The sequence below is a fragment of the Colobus angolensis genome, unplaced genomic scaffold, assembly GCF_000951035.1.
Source record: "Colobus angolensis palliatus isolate OR3802 unplaced genomic scaffold, Cang.pa_1.0 Scaffold84, whole genome shotgun sequence".
Taxonomy (NCBI): Eukaryota; Metazoa; Chordata; class Mammalia; order Primates; family Cercopithecidae; genus Colobus; species Colobus angolensis.
This window is the reverse complement of record NW_012122265.1, coordinates 3397618-3416319: the sequence shown is the minus strand read 5'-3', so window position 1 is coordinate 3416319 and position 18702 is coordinate 3397618. Positions and strand designations below refer to the sequence as shown.

Genomic DNA, 18702 nt, shown 5'->3' with positions numbered 1-18702 from the left:
ATTGCTGCTACTAGCATAGCTGCCTCATTGCCATAGTCTCTTACCACCATCCTCGTTCCTTGACCATGATGGAAAAGTCGATTCTCAACCTCCTTTGGAAAATGGATTTTTAAACCAAAAGCACTTGGAGCATTAGCAACTACTGACGTCTTCTGGACTGAGAAGGCAGACCCAGAAGCCTGATACCGTGTCGTAGTCAGTCCCCTACGCCAAAGGCACATTTCAGATGTGATGCCTTAGTTCCTTGAAAACAGGGAATATTTCTTCTATTTCTCCTGAAACTCTGCCTGGAGGCCGAGTAGAAATCTAGGCACAGAGTAGGTGTAACAATCCCACCAGTTGGTGGCTTAAAAGAACAATTATTTATCAGGTAATGATTCTGTGGCCCAGTGACTTGGGCTGGGCCTTGCTGGTCCCTCTGCCCCTTTTGGCTGGGTTCCTTCATTCATGTGTGGGCAGCTGGTGGTCAGGTAGTTTCACACCTGCATTTGGCAGTTGGCTGCTGATTGGTTGAGGGTCAGATAGAGTTAATGGGGGTTACTGGGGCACGTGTCTTTCATGACCCCAAGTACATCCACCAGTTTGCATGGTGGTGGCTGCAGAATTTCCAAGAACAGCAAGAGAGGAATCCCAATGCACAGTTACTTTTTACCCCTTAGTCCATGGAACATTGCATCATGTTTGCTAATGTCCCATTGACTAAAGCTAGTCACATGACCAACCCATATTCTAGGGATGAAGAAGCAGTCTCCAGTTCCTGATGGAAGGGGAAGAATTTGTGGCCCTTTTTGCCGTCGCCACAGTTGGTGCTCACAAATGTTTCCTAGGACATTGTTGCCTCATTCTCTCTCTCCTCTCACCACCTAATACATAACTTCTGCTGTGGCCATAATAGGCTTAAAATGCAGAGGTTTTATTTCTAGGCTTTCTCCTCCTTACGCAGCGACTGAGCTGCCCCAGGCAGGAATGACAGCAGGTGTATCTCTTTCCCCATCTCCTAGCCTAGGATCTGGTGAATGCTTACTCCGTGAAAGTTTATTAAACAAGTCATTGAATTTGTTGAATTGAATACAAAGTGAAAATGGCTTCAGGTGAGCAATGTGTTAATTAGACCCAGGATCTGAAACTCCAGATGGGCAGAATGCAAATTAGCAGAGCTTTTTTGAAGCACTATCTGTACCACAAGTTCAGCGTGATGTGATTCCCCTCAAGTATTCTAGGACACCTGTGCAAGCCCACCAGAACTTCCTGTGGCTCACAAGTGGGTGAGGTTCTTAGCCTCTCTCGGATATTCACCCTTTCAGGAAGCTAGTGGGAATGATGGAGCATCTCCCTAGAAAATGCATACCTGCCCTATATCACTGGGGCTCAGTCTCAGAGAACAGGATGCACTGCAGCTAGTTTAGCCAGGAAGGAATTAGTTCCAGGATACAGCAGGGCAAATAGAATCATTGGAGAGGCTGAAGAAATGGATGTGGAGCTGAATATTCAGGAACGACTTTGAAAACAAAACTGAGCCAGCAAAGGAGCTGCTTCCTCTTTGCCAACGGGAAGCCACCTGCTCAACTGGGAAGCTGTAGCTCCTCCTTCAGCTCCAGAGTCAGGCTGCCATGAGAGTCAGGAGACAGCCACTGCAGACGCCACCCAGATAGGGAAGCTGCTGGAGGAAGGGTCAACACCTCTGTGCAGGGGCTTGCCTGCAGGAATGCCAGGCAGTGCTGGCGGAGCCTCCGTCTTGCAGGAGCGTTCAATTCGATGCAGGTGCGTTCAATTCGATGCAGGTGCGTTCAATTCGATGCAGGTGCGTTCAATTCGATGCAGATGCGTTCAATTTGATGCAGTTGCTTCCGTTTGGTGCTTGCTGCAAGGGATTCTGGGAAATGCAGAACAGGAAGACACTGGGAAGGTTAGGATAGAAGGTGAGTACCCTGATCTCCACCCTCGCTCACCCACAATTTCCCAATCTTGGCCCCCCACTATCCATTACAGTACATGGTATTCCCTTCATGAACCCCAAGTTAACAACTTTTAGTTTTAGATGTGTGGCAGAAAAATAATTTTTTCAAATACTTATGTATTCCTAGTGAGAACATTTAAAATCTGTTAACAATGTTCAAGTATATAAGACATTGTTATTAACTGTAGTCATTGTGTTGTACAGTAGATCTCTTGAACTCATTCCTCCTAACTGAAACGCGTCCTTTGACCAACGTCTCCCGAATCCTCCTCCCCTACCCTAGCCCCTGGTGACTACCATTTTCCTCTCTATTTCAATGCGTTTGACATTTTTAGATATCACATCTTGGCTTTCTGTGCCCGGTTTATTTCACTGAATGTAGTGTCATTCAGGTTTGGTCATGTTGTTGCAAATGACAAGACTTCTTTCTTTCTTAGGGCTGAATAGTACTCCATTATTTATACCACATTCATCTGTTGATTGACACTGATGTTTACTTCATAATTTGGCTATTGTGAACAGTGGAGCAATGAGCGTGGGAGTGCAGACATCTCTTTGCCAAGTCGACAATGTCATTAGTTCTTATGAGTTAAAAATCAATTTGAAATATTTTGTTAGAGAAAAACAGGCAGTATAGTGAGAATATGATCATTTATTCTGAATTACGGAACTTGGTAGTGCATTAAAGAGAATGGAGTCAGGATTATGATTTTTGTTGTTTGTTTGTTTTGAGAAACAAGTTCCAGTTACTTATCTTTCCATAGAGTCCCCTCCTGCAGATGCCTGGGCTCCTGTTCACAGCCTTGGCGGAGAACATGGCATACAATGTGAATTATAGCAGATGCCAGTATTTGTATTTGTCCAAATTTACCCAGGAGGAGGGAGGCAGGAGGAAGAGACGGAACGAGGGCCCACTTTCAGACAAGTGTCAGGGATACTAATCAGGGTGCAGCCACAGGGCTTTTGCAAACAGGGACTTGCCAAGGCTTGTCGCTGGCCAAGGATCACTGTGGTAGGGTTCAAACAGAGATAGGGCATGATCCCAAGGGAGCCCCTGGTTTGGGTCAGTTCTTGGGAAAGACCAGGTTGGAGGAAGGCAGTTCTAGAACTTTCTACCCTATCTACCCTATCTCTGAGCACCTTAAAAATATTTTTACTCAGGTCCATTGGTTAAATAAATACAGTACCTTTTTCATAGCATAATCATGATGATTAATAAACACATCTTTAAAAAATCTGTAGGTCCTAACAAAGTATATCCTACTTTTGTGGTGGAGAGTACCAGAAAGTATTTGCCTGTCCCAGTATAACCTATAAAGACCACCTTAGAGATCCACAAGAAATGCTGGTCCCCTGATCAGCAGTGGCACCAACACCTGAGAGCTTGTTAGAAATAAATTCTTGCTGATTGAAAAATGCTGCAGTGGGGCCCAGCCAACTGCTTTCAATCACCCTCCAGGTGATTCTGATGCACATTAAGTTTGGGAACCATTGGTTTATGCCAACACCCCCCTCCCTGAGTTTGCTGAGAACTTTACAAACACAAGACAAGCTTACAAAGTGTCTTGTGTTTGCTGTTTCATGCTCATAAAAGCCCTGCAGATAGAAATTAAGGTAAGGATAGAGATAGAGAGAGATAGAGATAGAGGTAAGAATACAGACAGAGACAGGGAGAGGGATGGGGTTAGTGATGGGTATAGGAATGAGATGAGGATAGAGTTAGGGATAAGATAGAAATAGGGATAGGGATTATCTTAGTCCATTTTCTGCTGCTATAACAGAATACCACAGACTGGGCAATTTATTATATGAAGAACAAAGGTTTATTTGGCTCATGGTTCTGGAGGCTGAGCAGTCTGAAAGCGTGGTGCTTGGATCTGGTGAGTGTCATCCCATGGTGTAAGAGTGAAGGCAGGAAACAAGCACACAAAACAGACAGCAAATGGGGGATGAACTTATCCTGTATCAGGAGCCTACTCCCACAATAACTAACCCACTTCCAAGATAACAGCATTAACCCATTCATGAGGACAGAGCCCTGATGACCCAATCACTTCTTAAAGGCTCCACCTCTTAATGCTACTATTACAATGGAAATTACATTTCAGCATGAATTTTAGCAAGGGCATTCAGACTACAACAGGAATAAAGATAGAAATAGGAATACGGTTCAAGATAGATATACAGATAGGTGTGGACATAGAGATAGAGACTGGGATAGGGATAGAGAGCAAATTGTCACCTCATGACTGATGAGCAGAGGGGGCCTCAGAGTGGTGGTGCGACCTGCCTGAAATCACACATCACATAATGAGCCAGGACTGGCAGTTCCCCTTTCCCCATTATTTCAACCTCAGGAAGATAGAGATTGTTTGAAAGGAGGATTAAACCATGGCTTCTCTGTGTTGTACAGAATTTTAAATGAAAATACAGGCTTCCATCCCACAATGAGTGCAGCAAAGTGGCTTCCATGAGCCTGAGATCATAACTTCCGCCATGACTGTGATGACTGGCTGCTCCCTGCTCAGGGTGGACCAGCACCTCCCTCTCTTCCTCTCTTCTCGCTGCTGAGTTCCATGGCCAGAGCCAACCATGTGGGTTGGCAGACAACAAACTTGAGGGCTTCAATAATACTTACTAAGTCAGTTCACCCATTACATTGGATCATTTTAATTTGTAAATGATCATTTTTCCTCTTAAGCTATGCTCCTCTTTCTAAAGAACACACACAGTGGATTCAGTCATGGATTCAATAGTCTTCTATACATAAGCAAGCTCTGATACTGGAAAGATGTGCATGCAGAATAACTTTGGCCAGAGTTGGAAGCCATCTTGAAGATTATCTGGACTGATTCTTTTTGGAGACATAAAAATTGAGAGTTGGGTTGTTCACTAACTTTCAGGAAATCAATAGGTTTTTTATTGAAGCTTTCAGTATGTTCAACCGGTCTTCTTATCTAAGACTTCTTTAGTTTAACATTGTGTCATGCTTTGTTTAGAAAAATTACCAAGTCTAAGCAATGACTTGAACAGAAATTAAAAATATGGGTAAGATCACAGTATTGTCCTTATTTCTAAGTAGTATTTTAAGAAAGATTCCTCTGGAAATGTTTAATTACCAGGTTCCAAAGTTAAGCTCCTCTTCTCCTGAAATCTGAAAAAAAAATTTAGTATTGTATGATCCCTCAACATGCTGCCAGCTCCTTGACACTTTCCCCAATAGCTTCTCTGAATTCCAGAACTTTTTCTATATATTTCTTTAAAACTATACCATCCTGGCTGACAATAAATCTTGGTGAATTTTAATAATTATGATAATGATAACAGTTAACATTTATTAAGCACTTATTATTCCCAAACCACTTTTCTAAGCCCCTCACAGGGATTAACTCTTTGACTCCCCCATTTTACAGATTATTATTGTTCCCCCTCATTTTATAGATGAGGAAACTGCACCATATAGAAATATAAGAAACTTGCTTCAGTTGCTCAAACACTGGGCCAGTCCCTTTTAAACTTTCAATGCCCTTAATGTTTCAAGGCAATACATTTGAAATCAAATGGGTTGAAATCACATTCGTAGAGCTTCAACAAGAACAGTGGATTGTTGTTTACCTAAACATGTCACGCATGAGAGTTTAATTGTGTGTCTTCCATACTGATCTTCCAACTCAATGTAGTCAGCACTGGACTCCCTTATTCCATGTACCACACAACTGCCAGGAAAAACAATGCCAGTGTCACCTTCACAGCAGGCATTTGTAGCAGACGACAGATCACTACAGAACTAGAAAACAACATATTTGCAGATAAACACCCTGATATGCTTTGGATCTGTGTTCCCACCCAAATCTGATGTTCAATTGTAATCCCCTAGGTTGGAGATGGGGCTTGGTAGGAGGTGCTTGGATCATGGGGGCGGTTTCTAATGGCTTAGCGCAATCCCTCTAGTGTTGCTCTGGTGATACAGTTCTCACGAGATACGGTTGTTTAAAAGTGTGTAGCACCTCCCCTCTCTCTCCCTCCCCCCTGCTTCAGCCATGTAAGATGTACTTACTTTCCCTTCACCTCCTGCCATGGCTGTAAGTTTCCTGAGGCCTCTCCTGCCATGTTTTCTGTACCTGTGTAGAACGGTGAGCCAAAGAAACCTTTTTGTCTTTAAAAATAAATTTTTTAAAAAAGAAACTTGCTGGAGGTCACACACAGTTAATTAATAATAGAACTAGACTTCAAGTACAGATGATTTGACTAAAAAGAACCTGTTCACTTAATGCAGTATAACCTCGGTATTTAATGAATGAGTGAGGAACGGATGAATGAGTGAATTGTTGGTTGGTTGGATGGATGGATGGATGCATGAATAGATGGATGGGTGGGTGGGTGGATGGATGGATGGATGGATGGATGGATAGATGGATGAGTGGGTGGATAGATGGGTGGATGGATGGGTGAGTCGGTGGATGGATGGATGGATGAATGGGTGGATGGATGGATGGATGGTGGATGGATGGATAGATTGATGGATGGATGGTGGATGGATGGTGGATGGATGGATGGATGGATGGATGGATGGATGGACGGATGGATAGCTGAATGGATGGATGTTTATATGTATGGTTGGATGGATGGATAGTTGTAGAGTTGTATGTATAGTTGGATGAATAGTTGAAGAGATGATGGAAGGATGGATGGGGCGATGGATGGATGAATGATGGAGGGCTGGGCAAATGGAGGGATAGACATGGATGAATGGTAAAAATAAAGAACAGAAGGCAGTACACTTTAGTCATCTCTAGCCTGGCCTCTATGTTCCTGAGCAGCCAGCACTGAAGTGCATGGATACAGGCTGGGCTGGCACAAGGGGTTGTACCCAGAGCTGCATTGTACCCAGAGCTGCATCCTGTGTGGGTTGGAGAGGATTGCTGCAGTTGAACCAACAATTGCAGGATTGACCTGGGGATGACAGAATGGCTGCAACTGACCCTTTTACCACCCCCTCTACTGCTGTTGTGTAGGGCTGGGGGATAATGAGTCCCATAATTTGAGACATGAGAACAAAATGGCCTCTTGAGGAATGATTATCCCTGAGGTCTGAGCTGCCCGTAGGCTGCTACACCTTGGACTGGGATTGAAACTCAGCCAAGGGTAAGAACCAACTCTCCAGGAACAGAGAGATCATCTGGGGGCTGGGTTTACAGTTATTCACCCCAGTCTCTCAACTGGCTTTTAGTGGAGCAATTTTCAGCATCAGATTAAGTGTAATGGACGATTATGATCACTAATTGTTGTGTTTTTAATAGGAGAAACTCACTCTGGTGTAGTTAGTATAAATCACTTGCTGAATGCTGGTAATTACACTCCTTTGGAGAAACCAGGCAAGCCAGGTTTCTGCGTGCATGCGTGTGGGCCCCAGTTATTGAGTACTCTTGATTTACTAGGATATAAATATGGATGTTTTTCTCAATTGCTTCCAGTTGTGCTGACCCCTTCTCTCACCCCTGCTCTTCTCATCAGGCAGCAGGCAACCAGAGTGATAGCTGATGGTTCACTCTGATTCTATCACTGTTTACAGATTTCTGGTCCTACTGGGAAGCAGGCTAAAGTCTATACCTGCTTGGGGTTGAGACCCAGCCCCCCACTTTCTTAACTGTGTGATGATGGGTGCTTCCACTTGTGTTCTCTAGAATGGGGATAACCATAGCCCCTACTTCCACCATCCCTGTGGTGAGGACTGAGGTAGGTAACCTATGCACACCACTTAGAACAGGGCTGGTGTAAGGCAAGTTGTGCTTTTATTAGGGGTGGGGCAGTCTCATTAATATTTTCTACAGCTTGGTCCTATTTGTTTTAAAATGTTAATGTCATATTTGATTCAAGGACTTTCTCCTTCTACGCTTTCCCCCACCACCACTGCTCCAGCCTTGACTTCTGCTCTGGAAAAGTGAGGAACGGATGGATGGATGAGTGGGTGGGTGGGTGGATGGAAGGAAGAATGGATGGGTGGAGATACGGTTGGATGGATGGAGGAGAGGGTGGATGGGTGATGGGTGGATGAGTAGATGGATGGATGAATGGATTGTTGAATGAGTGGGTGGGTGGGTGGTTGGATAGATGAATAAATTTTGTATTTGATGAAAGGTCTTTCTTTCTGTCTCTCTATTTCCCTCCTACTGCCCCAGCCCTGACTCCTGCAGCTGAGTGAGGAGTGCTGGAGTGCCTGTTCATCTTGGGTCTCTCCCTCTTCCCTTCACTGGGTGCTCCAGTGTGGGTAGGGAGGAAAGAGGAAGAAAAGACAGCTCCTCACCTGACTGTCTAGAGTGAGGACACCATCCTTTCCTTGGTCGTCCTTGCTGCTGTGGTCTGTGGCCTGCATGTGGGCAGGTGTGACTTCTCTGAGCTCCCACCCTCAGGAGCTCCCTGCCAGGCAGCTCCCCTGGGACCCAGAGGTCCCTTATGAGACTCCACATTCCATCACCCCTTGTTCTGAGTGACATCCAACTAGAGAAACAAAATGACACCTCCAAATCATGTATGGTTTGAGGGTGCAAGGGTCCCTGGCTTCAGGGAGGGGAAGCGCTCCCTGTCCCTGGTGGTGAAAAGGGAGGTTGGCCTCTCCTCTCCTACACCGCTCTCCTGAGTGGGTGACCCCATGCCCAGCTGGAGTCAGGGAGGGTGGGGTGGGGGAGGTCTTAGTCTTTCCTGGAGCCCCCTGCCCATGGTAGTCCAGCAGCCTGGAACTTAGCTCCTTTCCCTCTCAATCATCTCAGTTCAGGCCCTGAGACCCCCAACTCCTGCCCACTATAAACAGAGTCATTGTCTAGACACTGCTGGGGAAAATACCTTCCACCACCCCACTACAACCCCTAAACGATTCTAGCATCACCACTGGAAATCGAGCTGAGAAGTGCTGCTGCAAAATCCAGAGGCAGGCAATGGTGCCATTGCCCAGGGGATGGCAGTCACTTGGAGACAGGTTGCTGGATTCTAGATGTAGTTTGAACGTATATTCCATCAGATTTGCTAAAATTGTATGTGGGCCATGAAGTAGAGGGTCAAGAATCACCTTCAGGATTTTGGCTGAGCAATGAAGTGAGTGGCCTTGCCCTGTACTGAGATAGTAGGTGAGTGCTTGTGGGAGGGGCCCACAGGAAGAGTTTGATTTGGGCATGTTCACCCAGACTTGAAGGAGTTCCTGGTATGTTCTATATATTATAGCCTTGGCTGGTATGTTTGGAAGCGACATGCACCTTAAAGAGGTAAAAAGATTTGACACAATCTTGATGGTTGTCACCTCCCCTTGGTAAATGAATCTCTCTCATTTTAACTTTTTTGCTTTGATTCTTATTTATGTCACATCTACTTATTTTTGTTCTTGTTTTTCCTGGCATATCCTCTTCTCCTACTTTGTTTCAAACTTTGCTTTCTAATTTCACTTTATATACGTCCCACTTACTGCTTTTTTCCCATTGGTTACTGGTATGGTTTGGATCTGTGTCCTCGCCCGGATCTCGTGTTGAATTTTAATCCCCAGTGTTGGAGGAGGGGCCTGGTGGGAGGTGATCAGATCATGGGAGTGGATTTCCCCCTTGCTGTTCTCATGATACTGAGTGAGTTCTCGCGATATCTAATGGTTTAAGAGTGTGTGGCACCTCCCCCTTCACTCTCTTTCCTGCCACCATGTGAAGAAGGCACTTGCTTCCCCTTTGCCTTCTGTCATGATTGAAAGCTTCCTGAGGCCTCCCAGCCATGCTTCCTGTACAGCCTGCAGAACTGTGAGTCAATTAAACCTCTTTTCTTCATAAATTACCAAGTCTCAGGTAGTTCTTTACAGCACTGTGAAAACAGACTAGTACAGTTATCTTTAAGTTATTAAAAAAAAAAAAAATTCTTTAGAGATGAGGTCTCACTTTGTCACCCAGGCTGCAGTGCAGTAGCACAATCATGGCTCACAGCCACCTCCTGGGCTCAAGTGATCTTCCCACCTCAACCTTCAGAGTAGCTGGGATTATAGGTGTGCACCACCACACTCAGCTAATTTTAATTTTTTTTTGTACAGATGGGCCCTCACTGTGTTTCCCAGGCTAGTCTCAAATTCCTGGGCTCAAGCAATCCTCCTGCCTTAGCCTCCTATAGTGCTGGGATTACAGGCATGAGCCACCATGCCTGGCCTCCTTAAGTTATTCTTTAAAAATTACCTAAAGTTCAATGCATGTAGGACAAAACTCAGAATATTAACTCTTTAGATTAGGCTCCTCTAATTTAAATTTCAATGCCCACCTATAAGTAATTGCTATAGTTTGGATGTTTGTCATACCTCATGTTGAAATCTGATCACCGATGTTGGAGGTGTGGTCTGATGGGAGGTATCTGCATCCTGGGGATGGAACCCTCATGAATGGTTTGACGCCATCCTTGTGGTAATGAGTGAGTTCTCACTCTATTAATTCCTGCTGGAGCTGGCTGTTCAAAAGAGCCTGACGCCTCCACTGCACCTTGCCCCCTCTCTCCCCATGGGATCTCGGCACACACTGGCTCTCCTTCACCTTCTTCCGTGAGTAGGAGCTTCCTGAGGCCCTCCCCAGCAGCAGATGCTGGTGTCATGCTTCTTGTACAGCCTGCAGAACTGCGAGCCAAATAAACCTCTTTTCTTTATAAATTACCCCGTCTCAGGTATTCCTTTATAGCCACACAAGCAGACTAAGACAGTGATAAAAGCATTAGAGGTTTACTATCTTAAAATAATCCTGATTTACATATTTGACTACTGCCGCCCTGATACAGACTGGCTCTGCGTCCCCACCCGAATCTCATCTTGAATTGTAATTCCCATGTGTTGAAGGAGGTACCTGTAATCCCCAAAGTGTCAAGGGAAAAAGGTGATTGGATCATGGGGGCAGTTCCCCCATGCTGTTCTCATGATAGTGAATGAGTTCTCATGAGATCTGATGGTTCTGTAAGTGTTTGACCATTCCGCCTTCACATGCTCTCTCTCCTGCCACCTTGTGAGGAAGGTGCCTAGTTGTCCTTCTGTCATGATTATAAGTTTCCTGAGGCCTCTCCCGACATGTGGAACTATGATTCAATTAAACCTCTTTCTGTTATAAATTACCCAGTCTCAGGGAAGTTCTTAATAGCAGTGTGAGAATGGACCAATACCCACCCAGGGTGAGACTATACCTCCAGAAGCTGCATGTCTGCATGGTTTGCAGCCCGCAGATCCATGGGTGCCATTGCTTGCTGGCTGCATCATACCATGTTGCCAATGTAAAGACAATGGCAAGCAACCAACTTTTCCAAATGTATTGGAATAACAATACTTGTTCTCAGGCCAGAAAAAAGTTAGAACTATCTGATAACTGAAGGAAAACAATCCCAATGTTTGACGTCTGAAATGGCAACCCACTGATTAAAATGTTACTTTTAAATACAGCCAGAGCTACTAGAATTGTATCTTTCACCTACCCAAATCACCTGGGCCAGGTAGAGGGTTGGGGGAGGACTGTACAGGCCAACAATACATGCTGAGAACAGTAAACGAACCTGGAAGATGTGGACTAGGTCTGTGTGTGCAGTCTCCTGCTATTCTCAAATTAGAAACCTACATGCCTAAATTTAATCTCTTCTATCAATCTCTAGAGTTAATGAACACCCATATAACACACATTTTCCACAATTTCACTTTCTGCCTCATTCCCTCCTCTATCACCTCACCCCTCATTTTGAGATCATCTTAGATTTTTGTTCCATACTGTTTTAATTATTTTTAAATCTATAATAATAATTATTTAGATTTAACTCTAAGTTTGGTCTGCTTTCTTAACTCACCACTGTTTATTTTTCTTGGTTTATTTGTTTATCCATCTTGTAGATAATCTTTGATTCTGTTTTTAGAGAGAGCATATAGGTGGTAAATTTTCAGAGTGTTTGCCTGTCCCCAAGTTATTTTTTTATCATTTCCACCTACTGGAAAAGGTATGAGATGTTAGGTTCAAAATAATCCTTCCTCTTCACTTGATGGTTTTCTTCTCTTGTCTTCTACAACAATTTGCAGTCAAGAACTCTGATGATAATAACTGGAGTCACTTTCCCTTGTGATGGTGGTACCAGATTTAGCAAGTGGAAATAATACACAACACTTGGGATGTGCTTATACTAAAAATTTGTTACATTTCTGAAATTCAAAATTTAACTGGGTAACCTGGGTTTTTTTCCAGTCACCCTACTTTAAGTTAACCTGCATTTATTTCTCTCAAAGCCTCTAAATGTCATTATTTTTGATATTCTGAAATTCCACTAGTGTCTGCATTCACGACCCTTCCTTGGGTCTGTGCAGCCCTCCATGGCCCCTCTGCACTGAAAACATATGTCTTCTATTTGGTTGGTTGGTTTCTTCCTCTCCTTAGTTCTCTCTGTTCTCCCCGACACTCTTACTAGATGCTCTTTGCTGATTTAAACTGCCTGTTACTACCTAAATAACCTTGATCTAGTTAATTCACCTCTCTCAGCACCAGTTTCTGCTTCATGAAGTCAACTTTAATGAAACCAACCTCACAGCAACGCCATGAGGATTGAGTTCACTGGAGGAGGTAATGCCCCTTGCATGGTGAGTGCTATGGGTACTGCCCCAATCGTGCCTTCACGAGGCCAGAGAATCCATGCTGTTCTGCTCATGTGGGTACACCAGGCCTGTGGCAGGATGACACTTCCTGCCTCTTGTGGTTGGGTAGGACCATGTGACTTGTTGTGGTTAATTAATCGTGACTGTGTGCCCTGTGATTTTTCTGAATTGATGGATTTAGTTGCCAATGTAAGACCCAGCAGCACACTCTTCTGCTCATCCACAATGAATGACAATGTCTCTGATGCTCTGCTCTGTCACTGAATTCTGAGTGAGGATGATGTAGGAGGCAGCCCCTGTTGACCTTCAGTGGACATGCATGAGCGAGATAGTGACTTTTGTTTCATGGCACTGAGATTTGGGGGATGCTTGTTACTGCAGAACAGCTTCACCATCCTGACTGATACACAGAAAGAGCCAGGATTGGCCGGGCGCAGTGGCTCAAGCCTGTAATCCCAGCACTTTGGGAGGCCGAGACGGGTGGATCACGAGGTCAGGAGTTCGAGACCATCCTGGCTAACATGGTGAAACCCCGTCTCTACTAAAAATACAAAAAAAAAAACTAGCCAGGCGAGGTGGCGGGCGCCTGTAGTCCCAGCTACTCAGGAGGCTGAGGCAGGAGAATGGCGTAAACCCGGGAGGTGGAGCTTGCAGTGAGCTGAGATCCAGCCACTGCACTCCAGCCTGGGCGACAGAGCGAGACTCCGTCTCAAAAAAAAAAAAAAAAAAGAAAGAGCCAGGATTTCCCTCTCCTCAACTACTCTGCATTCATGCAGCTGGTGTCCTGTGACACTGCATAGTAAGTGTCCTGTGCTGCTGCCAGCCCAGCCTAGACAAAAAGAGTCCATCCTTTATTGACATTCTTTATTGAAGTCTGGGGGAGGAAGTGCCTTTGCCCTTGAGCTGGTTCTAAGCTCTGATCAATTCAGCCACAACAAGGCTCATCCTGCAGTTGGTGTCGAAGGCACAGGCGACATGGTCCTGAAAGCCATACATCAGAAGCTTTTTCTACTGATGATGGAAGAGCCCATCTCCTTGTACTCCTTGCCGGTGACCCACATGTCCTTGAATGTGGAGAGTGAGCACAAGATGGAGCCACCTACCCAAGCTCCATAGATGGAATACGGACAGGTGGCCACCTGGACGAGGTTAAGGAGGCAGAGGAGAGAGGAGGGAAGGGGAGGTGGGGAGAGGGCAGGAGAAAAGAGAAGAAAGCAAAATCAAAATACTACTCTAAAGTGGGGACACAAAATGTCCGCCCCTGAGAGAACTTCATGGACAGTCATCTCTCTCTCCTGGCAAATACAATCTATGATTTGCCATTAAAGATATCGAACAGTCCATGCCTACTTCCTGTAGCTTTATTTTTTATTTTTATTTGAGACAGGGTCTCACTCTGTTGCCCAGGTTGGAGTACAGCAGCACAATCACAGTTCACTGCAACCTTGACCTCCCAGGATCAGGCAATCTTCCAGCCTCAGCCTCCCAAGTAGCTGAGTACACAGGTGCACAGTACCACGCCTGGCTAATATTTTAACTTTTTTGTAGAGATGAGGTCTTCTTATGTTGCCCATGCTGGCCTCAAATTCATGGCCTCAAGTGATCCTTCTGCCTCGGCCTCCCAAAATGCTGAGATTACAGGTGTGAGCCACCATGCCCGGCCTGTAGCTTTAAACTATTAGATAAAATGAATAAGAGCACAGAGGACTCATGCCCTTGGCATTTTAAAACATGTGAACACATTTTATCCATATAGAATGACGGTGCCTAAGGCATAGGTATTTTGTAGAAAAAATTGGAAAATACAGATAAGCAAAATCAACCAATCACCAGTCATCGAACTCCCTAGAGAAATTCCTTCTAGATTGCAATGGGGGGCTTCCAAGACTTCCTCTCACCCTTGCTAGGCTCCTCTTTTCATGACAACACCTATAAAGTGTATATTTCTTTCCATTTCTGTTTTAGGAGAGAGAGTAATGTTTCTTATACCAAGTCAGGTCACCTCTGGGCTGGGAGGAAGTGAAGGTCTCTATAGCTATTTGTCACTGATCCAGGTGACAGCCCTTCAGTGAAAGAGGCTCCCGGGTGCCTGGCGTTGGCCCTTTCTCTGCTTGATGCAGGGGGCTAGGCATGGTGGTGTGCACCCGTGGACCCAGCTTCTTGAGAGGCTGAGGCTGGAGGATTGTTTGATCCTGGGAGGTCGAGGCTGCAGTGAACTGTGATTGTGCCACTGTACTCCAGCCTGGGCAGCAGAGTGAGAACCTGTCTCAAAAAATGAAAATAAAGGCCAGGCATGGTGGCTTACGTCTGTAATCCCAGCACTTTGGGAAGCTGAGGTGGGCAGATCACCTGAGGTTGGGAGTTTGAGACCACCCTGGCCAACATGGTGAAACCCCGTCTCTACTAAAAATACAAAAAATTAGCCAGGCATGGTGGTGCGGGCTTGTAGTCCCAGCTACTCGGGAGGCTGAGGCAGGAGAATAGCTTGAGCCTGGGAGGTGGAGGTTGCAGTGAGCCGAGATTGCACCATTGCACTCCAGCCTGGGTGACAAGAGTGAAACTCCATCTCAAAATAAATAAATAAATTAAATACATACATACATACATGCATGCATGCATGCCCCTGGGGCTCAGGAAGGTTAAGGTCACTTGCTCCAGGTCAGACACTTGTCATTTTCACACGTTCACTAACTTTCCTTAAGTCACTTAGGTAGATAATAACAGGACATGCTTAGGATTCTGAGACACAGGGAGCAAATGCCTCGCTGTGGGGATCTTCAGGCAGGAAGCGCTGAACGGAGATTTGGGAAACCCGAGGCGTCGGTGAGAGGGAGGGAAGAGGGGTTCCCCGGCTCAGCTGCCCAGTGTCTCCCGGCTCTGTCGCACCACAGAACGGCCCTTGGCTTGGAAACCACTTGCTGGCATTGGTTAAGAAAAGATTTATCATAGCTAAAACAATAAGAATAAAAAGGAAGAGTCAGGAGGGGGGAAAGAAAAAAGCATGGTTAGGATCAGGGCATCAGGCAGAGAAAGGGCCGACGCCAGGCACCCGGGAGCCTCTTCTGCAGATTCCACGGAGGGGATGTCACCTCGATCAGTTGGTGACCTCATCTGTGTCTTATCTAAACAAAGACACAAAACCAAATGGAGACTGGGATGGTGTGTGTGTTAAGAAGAAAGTAAATTGATCAGTGGCTCATGCCTATAATCCCAACACTTTGGGAGGCTGAGGCAGGTGGATCACCTGAGGTCGGGAGTTTTAGACCAGCCTGGCCAACATGGCAAAACTCCATCTCTACTAAAATACAAAGATTAGCTGGGCGTGGTGGCAGGTGCCTGTAATCCCAGCTACTCGGTAGGCTGAGGCAGGAGAATCACTTGAACCTGGGAGTGGTAGGCGGAGGTTGCAGTGAGCTGAGATTGCGCCACTGTACTCCAGCCTGGGTGGCAGAGTGAGACTCTGTCTCAAAAAAAAAAAAAAAAAAAAAAAAAAGAAGATAGCAAATCACTAACAGAAGATGGCCAAAGGATTGGATTGAACAATTACGAGAAATATGTTTAAAAATAAAAAAGAGAAAAGAACAACAAACATTTCTTCTCCATCTACCCAGGTGCCCAGGGGTTTTGAGAACAAAGGACCCTGTGCTGGCATGGACGTGGTCTAGAGCTGGCTTAGCCCTCGCCGGGACAGATGGGAGGCTCAGTGTTTCTGTGGGCAATTGGGTCATCCATTCAAAAAAACCTCAAATTGTGCATGATTCTGACTCCAAAATCCACATCTAGAAATGGATCTAAGGGTATGACAACATTCTGAAGAAATGAGGGGAAATATTGGGCAGAGTTTTAGCTCAAGAACATTCATGACAGCAGATTTATGTTGCTGGGAGAAACAATTATTTGAAAAGTTGGCCCCATGGAAACTAGCAGTTCTCTCAAGGTGGATGATGAGCTCATTTCAGGGAGAGGATTTTCTTTAGGCAACAATGTAAAGAGCTTTATGGATGATTATAGGAGAAGCTACCACGGTACCTCTTTCAGAGATGGTTCAGACAGGAGAGAAATTAGGCAGAGAAGAGCTAAATCACAGCCAAGTAATGGGAAATGGGCGATGTCATCATCAAGCTTCATGGAGAGTTTTTAGCGGAAGGAGGCTGTGGAGGGCACCTTGAGGACTCAGAAGGATGAAAGGGCTTGGACCAAATGCAGCCCAGCCACCTGCTGGCAGGACAGAGATGGCCCAAAGATCCCCTTTGCAAATGTGATCAAGAAACCTATAAATGTATGCCAGGCGTGGTGGCTCACACTTACAATAACAGCACTTTGGGAGGATGAGGTAAGTGGATCACTTGAGCCCGGAGTCCAAGACCTGAACCAAAAAAATGAGCCGGGCGTGGAGGCACACGCCTGTAGTCCCAGCTACTTGGGAGGCTGAGTGGGAGGTCACCTGAGCCTGCAGTGAGCCGTGACCATGCCACTGTACTCCAGCCTGGGTGACAGTAAGACCTTTTCTTATTTAAAAAAAAAAAAAAAATTACAAAAGTATGACATTCAATTTTAATGTGTTTTCCACGCTGGGCTAAGCAGTAGCCTCCTGTTCTGATTCAGTCAAAGTTAATTACACACAGCCTGGAGTGGTCCAGAAAGCTGAGAGGAGGGAGACCAGAAACAGGCTACGAAGTGAGAGCCAAGGGCTTTGGAGTGAGAAGGTGGGAGGGGTGATGGTTTTGGCAGAATGTAAATGCCTGTGATCTAACATAAGATGGTCTGACGAGAGCTGCAGACTTAGGGAGGAAGGAAACCAATAACAGTTTTACAGCATCCCATGAATGGCCTATAGGAAGAGGGCTGAAGACTTGGGAAGTGACAAGGCAGTGGGAAGATATTTTTGTGTAATCCTGGCTGATGCATTTGTAATTCCTGATGCTTCTCTGTTGCTACGGAGGAAGGATAGGGACCACCTGGGACAGACATCACTGCTGTGCATTCTCTTTCAGATCTCACCCTGGTCTACAGAGCAAGGACAGGAAGGGTGCAGGGAACACCGTCAGATGGGCAAGGAGAGTCTCAGAGGCAGCCAAAGATGCTCTGAGGACACGTGCCAGACCCTTCCCTCTGAGTGCATCTGCCTGCAACCAGACCTGAGGCCTCTAGGGTTGGGGGTGAGGGCGGTGGGTGATAGGGTGATAGAATCCTCCAGAAAAGTTTGGGGGGCTGTGGGCAAAAAGGAGTAAGTCCATGCCTCCTGCCTCCAGACTCTGGAGGAAATCACCTTGCAGTGTCCTGTTTCAAAGCTGGCGGCTGGAGCGGAGGGGACAAAGGCAGTAAGATAGGTCTAGGGAGGACAAGAAGTGCTGAGATGGCCACTCACGCCCCTGCCCACCCTGGTGTCTGGAAGATCCCACCCCTGCCCCGCCCCCACAGAGCATACAAAGGGTGGCCATGAACCCTGGTGACAGGCACGAGTTGGGTGGGGGTATCGCTCTGGTGACAGTCTCCTGTGCACCTGCAGGAGACCCCATCACAGAGTTCCCTACGGTTGGCCAGTGGGATTTGCAGCCAGCTCCAGGACCAGCTGGTGATATGGGAAGGATTCAGGGCCAGCTTGACAGGGACGCCTTGCAGTGACAGCTCCCAGAGACCCCACAGCAGAGGCTGTGAGGCCAGATGCAGACACAGAGGAAGCCAGAGAAAGTGTCCACTGGGGACAACCCTGGGTGGGGCACCCATGGGGGAAGAGTGCTTTCATTTAACCAAAGGAAGCTGCATTCGTGGGGCAGCTGCTGAGCCCAGCTGGAAGTGACTGAGTGACCTTGCCCCTCCTGCCCCAGCCAAGCCAGGTGTGTCCCACATCCCTGCAGTCCCGACATCCTGACAGTCCCACATCCCGACAGTCCCAACATCCCGACAGTCCCAACATCCCGACAGCCCCAACATCCCAACATTCTGACAGTCCCCAGCATCCCAACATCCTGACAGTCCCAACATCCCAACATTCCTAACATTCCAACAGTCCCAACATCCCTAACATTCTGACAGTCCCCAACATCCCGACAGTCCCAACATCCCAACAGTCCCAACATTCTGACAGTCCCCAACAGTCCCAACATCCCAACATTCCTAACATTCC

The 18702-nt window shown here is 46.1% G+C and overlaps 1 protein-coding gene across 1 annotated transcript in view; it reads right to left on the bottom strand.

The window, feature by feature from the left end:
* Positions 1-13570: 13570 nt before the first annotated feature.
* The window catches only part of LOC105503299 (actin, clone 302-like), a 24929-nt gene continuing 19797 nt past the window's right edge, over positions 13571-18702 (bottom strand). The window contains exon 13 of the mRNA XM_011930161.1: positions 13571-13714. Within this exon, the coding sequence (XP_011785551.1) occupies positions 13571-13714 (144 nt within the window). The remainder of the gene's footprint in view (positions 13715-18702) is intronic.